The sequence below is a fragment of the Stegostoma tigrinum genome, chromosome 8 (assembly GCF_030684315.1).
Source record: "Stegostoma tigrinum isolate sSteTig4 chromosome 8, sSteTig4.hap1, whole genome shotgun sequence".
Classification (NCBI taxonomy): domain Eukaryota; kingdom Metazoa; phylum Chordata; class Chondrichthyes; order Orectolobiformes; family Stegostomatidae; genus Stegostoma; species Stegostoma tigrinum.
The window spans coordinates 30,799,418-30,812,264 of NC_081361.1; the positions used below are offsets into that span (position 1 = coordinate 30,799,418).

The window sequence follows — 12,847 nt, forward strand, 5'->3', positions numbered from 1 at the left end:
TCGCGTTGTGGCATTCTTCCATTCGTCGCCTTTCCGGCGTTCCTAGATTGATTTCACCCCCTTCCCTCGCGCTAAAAAAAATCACCACGCAACATCACAACTTTTTCGCCTCTTCAGTTTTATTCCTGAGACATACAACATTTTCTGTGTCATAGTACAATGTAAAGTACAAACAAATTTTATTTTTCAATTTCCTTTATGCCATTGGACTCTATTTGGATTCAGAATTGTTGCCTTCGAAGTGACATATTGTATACGATTCCATTATACCCTTCTCAGAGTTCACTTACTTTTACGCTATAACCTTATCCGTTCCCTATTATTTGAAACCCTCAGCCACTCACGTTCACTCTAGACTGCCCTGTTCTAGTCTTCTCCTGGCTAACCTCCAAACTTCGACAGTCCATAAGCTTCATCTGACAAACGGACAGGACTCCGAAAACTGCTGGACTATAACCTGGGAGCTTCTGACCACAAAGTTGAACTCACCCAAAGTTTTGGTGCTGATTTTCTAACCAGCGCGTTACCTTGTTCGCCAATCAACCTGGGTTTTGACTGACCGGCTCCAGTGGTGCCTTGATTTTTAAATACTTGTATTTAAATTCCTCCTTTTGCTCGTCCCCTCCTAATCTGAGTAATTTCCTCTGCTACCTTCCAAAAATTCTGTATTCTTCCAATTCTACCTTCTTGCACATTTTTGACTTTCTTCATCCTGTGATTGCAATCTATGCTTTCTAACTCTGCAATTTCCTTCCTTCACTTCTGTGTATCTTCACACCCCACTCTTTTCAGATGCTCTAAATTCCACCTCAGTCACTTGCTTTCTTTAGTATTGGTTTCTAATCTGATTACATGCCTGCAAATTACCTTAAAATTGTTTCAATGATTTTGGAAATACTGTTCAAATACAAGGTGTTGTTGAGATTGTACAATGTTTACTCTTGAAACATAGCATCATACCTTTAAAATCGAAGTACAGATACAAAAATCTGACTTGTAATTTTTATATATTTACTTGTATGTGCTAGCATTTTGCTAATTTGTTTATCTGATGGTGTGTTAGCTTAGAAAAGTAGTGGCATGCTTACCTCTGAGTCAGAAAATTGTATGCTTGGAACACTTTTCTTTCCTCCTTGGAGACTGTAAGAACTGCCGATGCTGGATTTAAGAGATAACATGGTGTGGAGCTGGAGGAACACAGCAGGTCAGGCAACATCAGAGGTTGATGTTTCGGGTTGGGACCCTTTGTCAGCTTTCCTGCTCCTCTGATGCTGCCGGGCCTGCTGTATTCCTCAGCTCCACACTGTGTTATCTCTTTCTTCCTTATTCTTTTATGGGATGTGGACAGCATGAACAAGTCTGTTGCCGAATTGCTTCCAAACTGGGTGACTTGCTAGTGTGGTTTCAGAAGGTGTTTAAGACCTCTTTTCTGTGGATCTGGAATCACATATAGGCCAGGCCAAGCAAGGATGGCAGATTTCCTTCCTTCAGGGTTATTAATAAACTGAGTATGTTCTTAGAACAAACGATGACAGTTTCAAGCTCACCATTACTAAGACTTGCTTTATATCCCAGATTTTTTGGTCAATGTTAAATTCTACCAGCTACTATGGTAGGATTTGAACCTATGCATCTGTGTGAAAGGTAATGGTTCTGAAAGGGTTAATGCTGGCAACTACATTAATTTCCACCCAGTCTGACGGTGTCATATGGACTCAGGCAGGGAATGGAAGAACATTGTCGGATCTTGAAGGAGACAGTCCTGTTGTCTCAGGTCTCCCAATAAGCCTTTTTAACAAATGTCAATTTTACTAAGGTAACTTGTATTTGATTGTTAGTGTGCAATAAACTACATCTTGCTTAAAAACTTTTTCTTGTTGGACTACCTGGTGGTTTTCCTTTGCTGTTTTAGCCCAGGTTGACTCTGAAGACCTGATTTCCACCGCATGCTCATGTGAGTCTCCACAGCTAGTCTGGTCACGTTACCACTGTGCCACCATCTCCCTCAATCATAATCTAGGCCTGTGCAGCAAAGAAAGGAATACTGCTTCATTTCATTGAATGAAATGTTGAATTGGAAATCCCCTTTCCCTGTTCTGCTAGATAAAAAAGAAACTTGCTATCTCATTCAAAGAAGAACAAGGAGTTCTCTTGGTGCTCAAACTTAGAAGTGTTGGGCAAGCTTGGGAAGAAGGAGGGGTACCCTGATATTAAACAATGCGAGGATGGGAACAGCATGATGAGATCTTAGCTCTCTTTGCATAGAGATAAGAAACAATAACTTACAGAAAGTACTAATGAGAGTTCGCTTGGGCCTCCCAACAGCATTACATTGTTCTTAACATTACAACTAATAGGTTGGATCAGAGAAACCAGTGTTTGGCCTTGGAGAGTACATTGTTCTTATTACGATGATACACTACATTGGAGTGCATCTGGAGGACTGTGTGCAATTTTGTTGTACTTACCAAAGAGAGGAGATATTTCCCTTGGATGGGGTGCGTCAAAGGTCCCCTCTGTTGATTTCTGGAATGAACAGATTGTCCTGTAAACATAGAAAATAGGTGCAGGAGTGGGCCATTCAGCCTTTCAAACCTGCAGCACCATTCCATACAATCATGGCTGATCATGTAACCTCAGTATCCCATTCCTGCCCTTGCCCTGTACCCTTTGATCCCTGTAGCTGCGAGGGCCACGTCCACCTCCCTCTTGAATATACCTAATGAACCGGCCCCCACAGCTTCCTATGGGAGACAATTCCGATAGACTCACAACTCTGTTGAGTAAAGAAATTCTTCCTCATCTCAGAATGGCTTACCCCTTTATTCTTAGACTGTGACCCCAGTTCTAGATTTCCCCAACATTTGGACCATTCTTCCCGCATCCAGCCTGTCCAGTCTCATCAGGATTTTATATGTTTCTATGAGATTCCCCTCATTCTTCTAAATTCCAGCAAATACAAGCCCAGCTGATGCAATCTTTCCCAAAACGCCAATCCTGCCATCCCAGGAATTAGTCTGGTGAGCCTTCACTGGCCTCGCTCCATAGCAAGAGTGTCCTTCCTCAGACTGGGAGTCCAAAACTGCACTATGATGAGTTTGAGTAATGAGGCCTATTTTCATGTGGTTTAGAAGAATGAAAGATGATCTCGTTTCAAACATGTGAAATTCCTAAAGGGCTTGAAGCGTTGGTTGCAGGGAGTGCATTTCCCCTTCTGGGAATTCTACAATTCACATTCTTAGAATAAGAAGTTGACTACTAAGGATTGAGATGAGTTCAAAGTTCTTTACTTAAAGGTTCATGAATCTTTGGAATTCACCTGCCCACGAAGTGTAGATGCCTAGCCATTAGTATATTGAAACCAATTATCAGTGGCAAAACTTGCATTGATGTAGTGCCTTCAACTTGATATAATCTTCCAAAGTGCTAGCTGGTGAAGAAGCAAGCAGCGATGCCAATAAAAGCCAACTGGAGCTATCGTGCTGTTATGTGAACGAGTCAGAACATTGAAACACTACGGGTGTTTTTGCCCCTAATTCCAAAATTTTCAAAGAACACTGATAGAGTGACAAGTTAACTGCCGGTGTAAAACTTTCTGCATGGGACCAATGGGATGTTAGCATCCAGAAGTGCCAAAGAAACTACAAACAGGCAGGACTGTGATCTCTTGTGACTACAAAGATAACGAAGAGCTGACGACTCACTGCAGAACAACAAAACAGGCCTTGTGGATTCTGAGCAAAATGGCAGGCTTATTTTGTGTTTTTCCTTGGAAGAATAGACAAGAACTAGGATTAGAAAGCTCAGTTTCAACTCTCTTCGAGTGGGCTAATGGAACAGAAATTTTCAGTGTGTACCAGCTTGTGTTCAATCATTAGAGATAATGCAAATGCTGGAGAATCTGAGATAATGAAGTGTGGAGCTGGATGAACACAGCAGGCCAAGCAGCATCAGAGGAGCACAAAAGCTGACGTTTTGGGCCGAGAGCCTTCATCAGACAAAGCTTTTTCTGATGAAGGGTCGAGGCCCGAAACGTCAGCTTTTGTGCTCCGAATATGCTGCTTGGTCTGCTGTGTTCATCCAGCTCCACATTTTGTTATGTCTGTGTTCAAGCATTAGCCTGCTGTGAAGGGCACTGTTGAAGAACTAGCTCGAGTCACCACTGAGTTGCATGTAAAGACCCTTTTACACTCCACGTGCTGCAACAGTTAAAACAGGAACTGGGACAAAATTTTGCAATCAGCATCAGAAGCCAAGAATTTCAAAAATAAACTGTTTGACTAACATCATCGATGCTACCGGTCATCTCCACTGCACAGCTGTAATGCCTAAGTATCTGCTATTTGTGATTAATGCAGATGTTGATGATGATATCTGTTTCTAATTTGTATTTGGACTCATCTCTTACTTTAAAAATATGTATCTGTATTGGCTTACTAATTTTTCTCATTTTTAGTAACTCTTTTTATTATTTTTCGCAAATATTATTAAATTGGTTCTTTTGTTTGGATTGTTGAAAAGCCCATATTTCTGTTTTGCCATAGAACACCTTAAATGCAGAGAGAGGCCATTTGGCCCATTGAGCCTGCACTGACCCTCCAAACAGCATCCCACCCAATCCTGGCCCCCTACCCAATCCCCACATCCCATGGCCAATTCACCTAACCTGCATATCTTTGTACTGTGGGAGGAAACCGGAGCACCATGGGGAGAACATGCAAACTCCACACAGTCACCCAAAGCTGGAATCAAAGCCAGGTCCCTGGCGCTGTAAAGTAGCAGTGCTAACCACGGAGCCAGTGTGCCACAGCTATATCACAGTAATTTATATCTATTTATGTTTGGGAGAAAGCTATGGCAGGAGGGAAGGATTCCATTCTAAATTAACTCTGTTTCAACCAACTGAGTGAGTGCGTGAATTAAAAAAGGGGAGTCAGCATATCCCTCCTCATGTAGGAGCTGAAAAGTTTGGGGTAGCCCATCAGAAACAGTGATGAACTGGAGAATGAATTGGGGACGCTCGTCCCGATTTGAATCCACAGATGAAACAAAAGAGTTAGAGTGGGTACATTGTCAACTTGAAACAAATTTTAAAGAGAGAGAAAAACTGCAACAGGCTTCCCCGAGTTTCCATTGCTCAGGGATAGAAATATTTGCATTCAATCAAGTACATTCCTGGCAGAATTAGAAGTTACCTTTGAGGGTTTCAATGTTTTGTTCTTCAAATAATTAAAAGATTTAGCAAGGCACTGCGACAGTCATAGAGCATGGAAAGACTTTTGGTCCAACTCGACCACGCCAACCAGACATCCCAATCTAACCTAGTTCCACTTTGTAAGCACTTAGCACGTATCCCTCTAAAACCCTCCTATTCATGTACCTATCCAGATCCTGTTTAAATGTTGTATCAGATATAATTGGAACTGCAGATGTTGGAGAATCCGAGATAACAAAGTGCTGGATGAACACAGTAGGCCAAGCAGCATCTGAGGAGCACAAAAGCTGATGTTTCCGGCCTAAACCCTTCATCAGAAAGGGGGAGGGGACAGGGTTCTGAAATAAATAGGGACAGATGGGGAGGCATTGTAATTTTACCTGCATCCACTGCTCCCTCATTCTGTGTACACACCATCCTTTGAGTGGAAAGGTTACGCCTCAGGTCCTTTTTACCTCTTTCCCCTTTCACCTTGATTGGCTTCAGAGGTGCTTGAAGGACTAGATGTTTTTCTGTTTACTGTGTGGGACTTCAACTAATGAGTCCACTGGGTATATATCTGATGTAATCTAAGAAAAGAAACCCGCGGAAGTGAATATCTAATTGAGACATTGGATCAGGGAGAAAGTAGATGCATGATCAGAGCTGACACCTATCCAATAGCCAGGCTGTCAGATTGCATAAATACGAAATCTAAATCAGCCTATATTACCGAGATACATTTACTCGGGTTCTTTTGTGCTCCTGAGATGCTGCTTGGCCTGCTGTGTTCATCCAGCTTCACACTTGGTTATGTGTGATAATGGGAACTGCAGATGCTGGAGAATCCAAGATAATAAAATGTGAGGCTGGATGAACACAGCAGGCCAAGCAGCATCTCAGGAGCACAAAAGCTGACGTTTCTCTGACGAAGGGTCTAGGCCCGAAATGTCAGCTTTTGTGCTCCCGAGATGCTGCTGGGCCTGCTGTGTTCATCCAGCTTCACACTTTATTATCACACTTGGTTATCTTGGCTTCTCCAGCATCTGCAGTTCCCAATATCACTGACAGGTTCTGTTGAGTCCATTTGCGAAGGAAATCATCACCTTTGTATCTCTGGACGGTCAAACCCTTCCATTCGGACTCCGAAGTGCACCAGCCAACTTTCAAAGGCTGATGAACCAAATAGTGGCGGCCTTACCTTGAGTAGTGTTCCTAGTCAACCTCCTGGCTCACAGCGACATCTGGCGAACAGATTTAAAATCTCTTCGGGAAATTACACCACTTGAGAGAGACATCGATCTTCCACAGACTGAGCCATGAAGGCCCAAGTGACCGAGTTAGACCACACATCACACATTTAGGACGCGTACTGCGTGGGGCTGCAAATTTAGGAACAGCAGCACAGGTCCCCCGTTCCTACATCACAACAGGAATGTGTGGGTTCTACTGGGAGTTCATTCAAAACTTCAGCTGCTGACAGATTTTTCCCTCTAGCTGTCTTTCATCCTTCCCTTAAATCTTGGCCCATCGTCCCCTTCTTGCCTCCCACAGTGGAATATTACAAGCCCTTCACATAACCCTCCTGCCTGCACTGAAGTGGCACTCAGTCTGCCACCATCATCCTGGGAAACCATCAGGTGCATCGGGCAAATCTGGGAGAAACTTCCAGCACGCACACCAAACGAGTGGAAGATCAGACATGATTTTATTGAATGGCAAGGCAGACTTGAGCAGGTCACATGTCTCCCAATGCAGGAAATCAATAAAGATCCTATCTGGTCATTCTAATGAACTTTTAACTGAGGATTCCCCACTAATATCTGAGGAAGTATTGCAAGCTCTCCCCAGTGTCTTGGCCAACATTTGTCCTGCAACTAACAGTCTGATCAACTATCTCATTGCATTCATGTGTCTCATTGCTGTGTGATGGGTTTGCCCTGCTCCTTGGCAATGACCAGGAGGGATCAAAGATAATACTGTTTGTAAGTTGTTTCTTATGAGAGCAGCGAGTGCACTTCGACAAGGACTTTTAGGGAAGGATTTTCAGGTCTTAATGACAGGAGAAGCATGACATAACTGGACATATTTTCTATGTAAGTGCACACAAAGGGCTGGACACTTTCATAATGCTCAAGAATATCCTCTAGATCCTCCTCTGTCCTTGTGCTCCAGTTGGTATCGTCTTTTCAGGTCCTTGAATCTTTCTATCTTCCGCGCGGCGGGGCTGGAAACTGGTCCTCCAGGCCGGCAGGGGGCGGGGCTGGAAACTGGTCCTCCCGGCCAGCAGGGGGCGAGGCGGGGCTGGAAGACGGGTCCTCCAGGCTTCGCGGCCGTGGCGGTCGGACTGGGCTGAACGTGGGAGTACCCCGCACTGGATGGGCCGAGTGGTAGTGAGCTGGGAAGTGACGCTGGTGCGCTTGGCGTGGTGGGCTGTTGTGCGAACCCGGTTGCCGAGGCTGAAGAGAGCTCAGGGCCTCTTTCCGGACATGGCGACTCACGTCAGCGAACTGGAGGCGGCGAAGAAGACGTTGACGGAGGCGTTAGGCGAGAATGTGAAACAGTGAGTGAGGGGCCTGGGCCTGCAAACCCCAGCTCGGACAGTGAGCTCTCTGACCGGGAAAACCTCCGCGAAACAGCTGGCTTAAAGGTCGCTGTCCGCATTTACACAGAGGCATCCATTCTGTGTTCGTTTATCTCTTCGGTCGGGTCGGGCAAGTTGGCTGAAAGAGACGGGGGCTTTGTTGTAGATTTCGCGAGTGTGCACGAATAAAAAAGTCAGTTTTTTGTTCCGTACTTTGTGCAGCTGTCAGCGTTGCTGTTTGTTTGTCCCTGTGCTTCGTTCTAAGGTAATGAAGAGGCACATTTTATTAAGCAAGGCTTCATTGCATTTCGTGAATGTCAGTTTCCAAGGTCTTCATTTGCAAAACCGACTAAAACTCAAGATAAGGAGGAAGTTTTGTTTCGCAATCAAACTAAGTGATTTTACTGGCACCTTTTCCCCCACCCCCTCGCTTCGTCTGTTATTTAAGTATGAATTTGTTGATATTGAGGCGCAATGCTTTGAAGTGATATTAATAACATGTAACTTTTATCCTGGGAAAGAGTTATCACTGCATTTTTAAGCCAAATGCCTTGATGTGCGGCTATCTTTAAACATGGTTGACCTTGCTTCTAATAGCCTAAAAGAATTGCCTTATGATAGATAAGACCTTCCCTGTGTAGATATTTTCTAATCAGCCTGTTAAGGGATGTCATTACATACCTCGAGAGAAGCTGGGACTTGAACCTAGGCCTCCTAAATTAGAGGAATGGACATTACCAATGCACCGCAAGAGCTCTCCTGAACTAAGAATAAGAAATTGCTGGAGAAACTCAGGAAGTCTGGCAGTATCTGTATATGGAAAGCAGACTCAATGTTTCAGGACCAGGGCCTGTTCATCAGCTGGCTCTGAGTTTCTCCAGCAATATCTGCTTTTGTTCCTGATTTTCAGTTCTTAGTTTTATTTGAGAGCCCTCCTGAAGGTGGGATTTGAACCCAGACCTTCTGACCCACAGGTAGGGACACTACCACAGTACCACAAGACCCTTTCATATGTATAGACTACAGTATTGTCCATCTAAATGCATGTGAAAGCTCAACCCACTTCTGATCTCTCCACAACCATTGTATGTTTGTCAGTATTTTGTCCCTGTACCTACCAAGCCTGAAGAGCTGGAATGTTGAAATTGCAAACTGTCTGGTCACAGTTGTGCTTCTGATACCGACTCCAGTGCAACAAACTACCAACCTCCATCCCTGCCTGAACCTAGCTGCTGCCCAGACTCTGAATTGTGCCTTAGTCACATCTATATTCCACTGGTCCATCCAATACTCTCCATAAACATGAGCTTCTCCAAATTTGGCTGATTACTTTCTGTCCTACACACAGCTTCACTCATCTCTACCCCTACTCTTGCCAATCTTCATCACATCTGCTCTGTCAGATGTAAAATTCCCATTTCTAAGGTCTCACTATCCCCAGTCACTCCTAGCTCCAATCACTTTTCTGTTTCTTTGGCCACCTTTGCATTCCCACCTCCTTTACAGTTGTTTTAAGCTGCTCAGACTTCACCTCTTTCTGCCTTTTTTTGTTCTTTAGGTCCTTCAAGACCCTTCTCAGGGTCTGGATCTCTTCCATAAGATGGAATTCATTGCCGCAGAAGGCTGTGGAGGCCAAGATGTTTGTGCAATTAAGACAGAGATTGTTATTTGATTGTCAGTGGGATCAAGGGTTAGGGGGAGAAAGCAGGAGAATGGGGTTGAGAAATTTGTCAATCATGATTGAATGGCTGGGCAGACTCGATGGGCCATTTCTGCTCCTATGTCATAAGGTCTTATAAAACATTTAGTAAGCCTTCTTTGTATGATCTTCTTTGATTTGGCAATCATTTTATTTGGATGATGTTTTTAAGAAACATCTTGTGATATCTTTGTGGACACCACTCACCCTTCAAGTCTGCCCTTGTCTTTTGGCAGGAGTAAATTAGCTCATTCTACTCCCTGGTCTTTTCTCTGTAGCCCTCTTTTGTTTTTTGCCCCTCCAGGTATTGAATTCCTTTTTGAAAGCAGCAAATAAATCTTCCTCATCACACTGTTGATCAGTGTGTTTCAGATTGTAACTGCCCCTGGGTTAATAAATTGTTTTCCACCCTGCTTCTTTCTGTCCTTCATAATGCATCCAGCCCCGGTAACTTGTATGTTTTGGCCTTTCTAATATTTCAACTTTGTCAGGATTTTGCTGTCAGTGTCTTGACTATATCCTGTTGTGCTAAGGCTTTGACAACATTGATTTCCTTCATAAAGACAGATGCTATTTACTTGCTTAGAACCTCTGCTTCCATGTTACAGGTCTTCTTGGTCTCTAACTACTCTGCTCTTTAACTACCATTTTACTATTTGTGTCTAGTGTAGCCTTTTGGATCGTCTATAAAAGGAGATTGAAGTAAATCAGTTGTTCTATTATGGCTTTACTGGCCAACCTTCCATTATAATTTATCTAATATGGGTCCATTCTCAAATAACTGAAGTTGACCCTTCTTCTAATTAACTATTATTCCTCTAGGTTGTTTCTTATTCTTTCCATAGCAATTCGAAAACTAATGACACAATCATCGCTGTTCCTGAAGTGATACCCTTGTGACGTGATTTACTTTACTATCCCAATTGTACACTGCCAAGTTCAGCTACAGTATCTTCCTCATTTAGCAGGAAGTGGATTGATGCAGAAAATTTTCATGAGTACGTTTCAAACACTCCTTATTGGTGCTCTTTGTACTGTTACAGAGAGAGGGGGGGAGAAGGAAGTAGATTGAATTATTTTAATTTCTCTCCTTTAATGTCCATAAGTAGAGATTCTTGTTAATCTTGTTTATTTCCCCTTTTTTAAATCAGCCATGATATATTAGCCTCAAACTCTGTTTGCGGAGTCTATTTTGTAATGACCCCAAAAAACACTATTTAGGAACACAAACAGAAGTGACTGGAAAAGCTCAGCAGGTCTGGTAGCATCTGTGAAGAAAAAAAATCAGTGTTAACGTTTTGAGTCCGGTGACCCTTCCTCCGAACTGATTTATAGCATTCACAGTTCTTTCGGATTTTAAACTCTCTTAAGGGTTTAGTTGTGCGCTTAAATACAGGAATGATTGTTGGAACACATACGCACAGAAACACACGAGGAAGAGAGATTGAAGAAGAGAAGAGGGCGAAAAGAAAGGGATCACAATTAATTAAGAATAATGTAATATTGACGTTAATTAATGTGATTTTTGTATGAGCACAGAAAGTCAGTGCCTGGTCGAGTTTCTTTACCTGAAGAATATGGATGTGGGGAGTGTAATTTACTGAAGGCAGGATTTTGTGGCAGAATTTCTTTTCATCATAGTGGTTGAAGGTGCAGCAAACGAGGCTTGTCCATCCTTCTGATGAATGTCCAATTTCTTCCTGAAACTAAGTCGTGAAGCTGTTGAGATTTGAAACCGGCTTAGCTGAGCCTGGAGTCTAACTGTAAGGTTAGCAGGGCTCAGATTCTAAGCTGACTGATTTTATTAGCAATATAGACAACAAGTGCTGGAAAATCTCGGCAAATCTGGCAGCATCTGTGGAGAGAGATATCAAATTAACCTCTTGAGTCCTATTAGTTTTCTTTGGGACCTGTTTCTCTCAACAGATGCTACCAGATGACCTGGGTTTTTCTAGCACTTGCAGCACTTTATTCTAGATTTACAGCATCTGCACTATTTTGTTTTTATATGTATGCTAATAGCAAACTGTATCTTCCAGACTTAAGCGAAAGAGGACCAAATTCAGAAAACATACAGTTAAATTTGTTTCGTTGTACCGGGAGGTTTGGATATATAGTAGCATTCCTGAATAAATCACTTTAAATTTAAGCTAGTAGATTCATTAGTTTTGAGCAGTGGCAATATTTCTTATTTGAGATAATTGATCTGTTCACACCATTCCAGGGGTAAAAATTGATACCTTTCCCTTTTTTTCCCCTCATCGTTGGAGAGATATCTCATCTCTTGGTCCTTTAAATTTGAGAACTGGAAGGAGTGAGATTCCTGGGGTACAGAAGGCTTAGCTTTTGTCCTTTATAATCACTGCTTAAACTTTGTAGTCAACTTAAAATAATGTGATTGGTGGTGGAGTGCTATAGCTCAACAAAGTTCATTTTAAATCTTAAACAAGGAAGTATAGCTTTTGAAACAAATTATGAGCTCTTTCAGGTGTTGGTGAACCTGCCAGTGCTGTTACTAGTCCACTGTGTAGTGTAATAATTAAAGTTGCGCATTGTCATGATTGCATCGTTCTTAGAACTCTCTATAATATACCTGCAAATTTGTTCCTTTAGATCTTTCCCACAGTAGATTGTCCTATATTATACATCCAGTAGTATAATTTCATCTCAATTGTTTCTTAATTTTAACCAAATAGGATATTGTCTCTCTTTGGTAATATTCTCCTTAATATTGCTCTCTGAATGAAGTTAATGCTTTGGTTGTGTGCTCGGTGTCTCCAGTTTTCTCTCTCCAAATGTTTACGCAATACTTGTTTACAAGTCACATTGAATTATGCTTTCAAGTAGATTTCAGATCATAATCGCTGGGTGCAAAAATAAGTTTCACTTCATCACCCGTTTCTTTCTCAGATATTGGGCAAACCTGAAACTTTGGTTCAAGCAAAAAATAAGCAAAGAGGAATTTGATGTGGAAGCAAGGAGACTCCTTACTCAGGACAATGGTAAGACTAATGACCTTATTTGTCTTGCTGTAAAAGATATACAGATTTTGTGATTGAGGCATATGCAAAGGTGGTTCTGCAGTCAGCTTACTCAATTCCAAGTGCAAGTTTCCTTCCACTTAACTTGCACTTCAAGGTGCAGTTACCTTTGTGGGATGGTCTTAAACTCCCCAACTGTGGAAAATGTGTAGATCGAGTGGGGAGGTACAGTGAACCAATTTAGAACTTGCTTCTAACTAATTGTTTTTCTTCATTGTCAGAGCTTGCAGGTTACTGGAAGGGCGATGTTAGGCACTCTTGGTAGATCAGCATTTACCTCACAAATACAGGGAGTGTCTTCAAATCATTCCCATAAAGGAGAGCAGATG

At 42.5% G+C, this 12,847-nt stretch overlaps 1 protein-coding gene and 1 long non-coding RNA gene across 4 annotated transcripts in view; one reads left to right on the forward strand and one right to left on the reverse strand.

The window, feature by feature from the left end:
* Window positions 1–1,912: 1,912 nt before the first annotated feature.
* LOC125456402 (uncharacterized) lies at window positions 1,913–6,419 on the reverse strand. The gene is made up of 3 exons (XR_007248442.2): window positions 6,396–6,419; window positions 2,469–2,545; window positions 1,913–2,022 (listed from the first exon to the last, which is right to left on the reverse strand). It is a non-coding gene; the product is annotated as an uncharacterized LOC125456402 (long non-coding RNA).
* A 1,068-nt stretch (window positions 6,420–7,487) lies between these two features.
* tada1 (transcriptional adaptor 1) overlaps window positions 7,488–12,847 on the forward strand; it is a 54,066-nt gene continuing 48,706 nt past the window's right edge. For all 3 annotated transcript variants that reach the window (XM_048539138.2, XM_059647768.1, XM_048539139.2), the window contains exons 1-2: window positions 7,488–7,757; window positions 12,388–12,479. In XM_048539138.2, coding sequence (XP_048395095.2) covers window positions 7,573–7,757; window positions 12,388–12,479 — 277 coding nt within the window. In that variant the 5' untranslated portion in view covers window positions 7,488–7,572. The remainder of the gene's footprint in view (window positions 7,758–12,387; window positions 12,480–12,847) is intronic.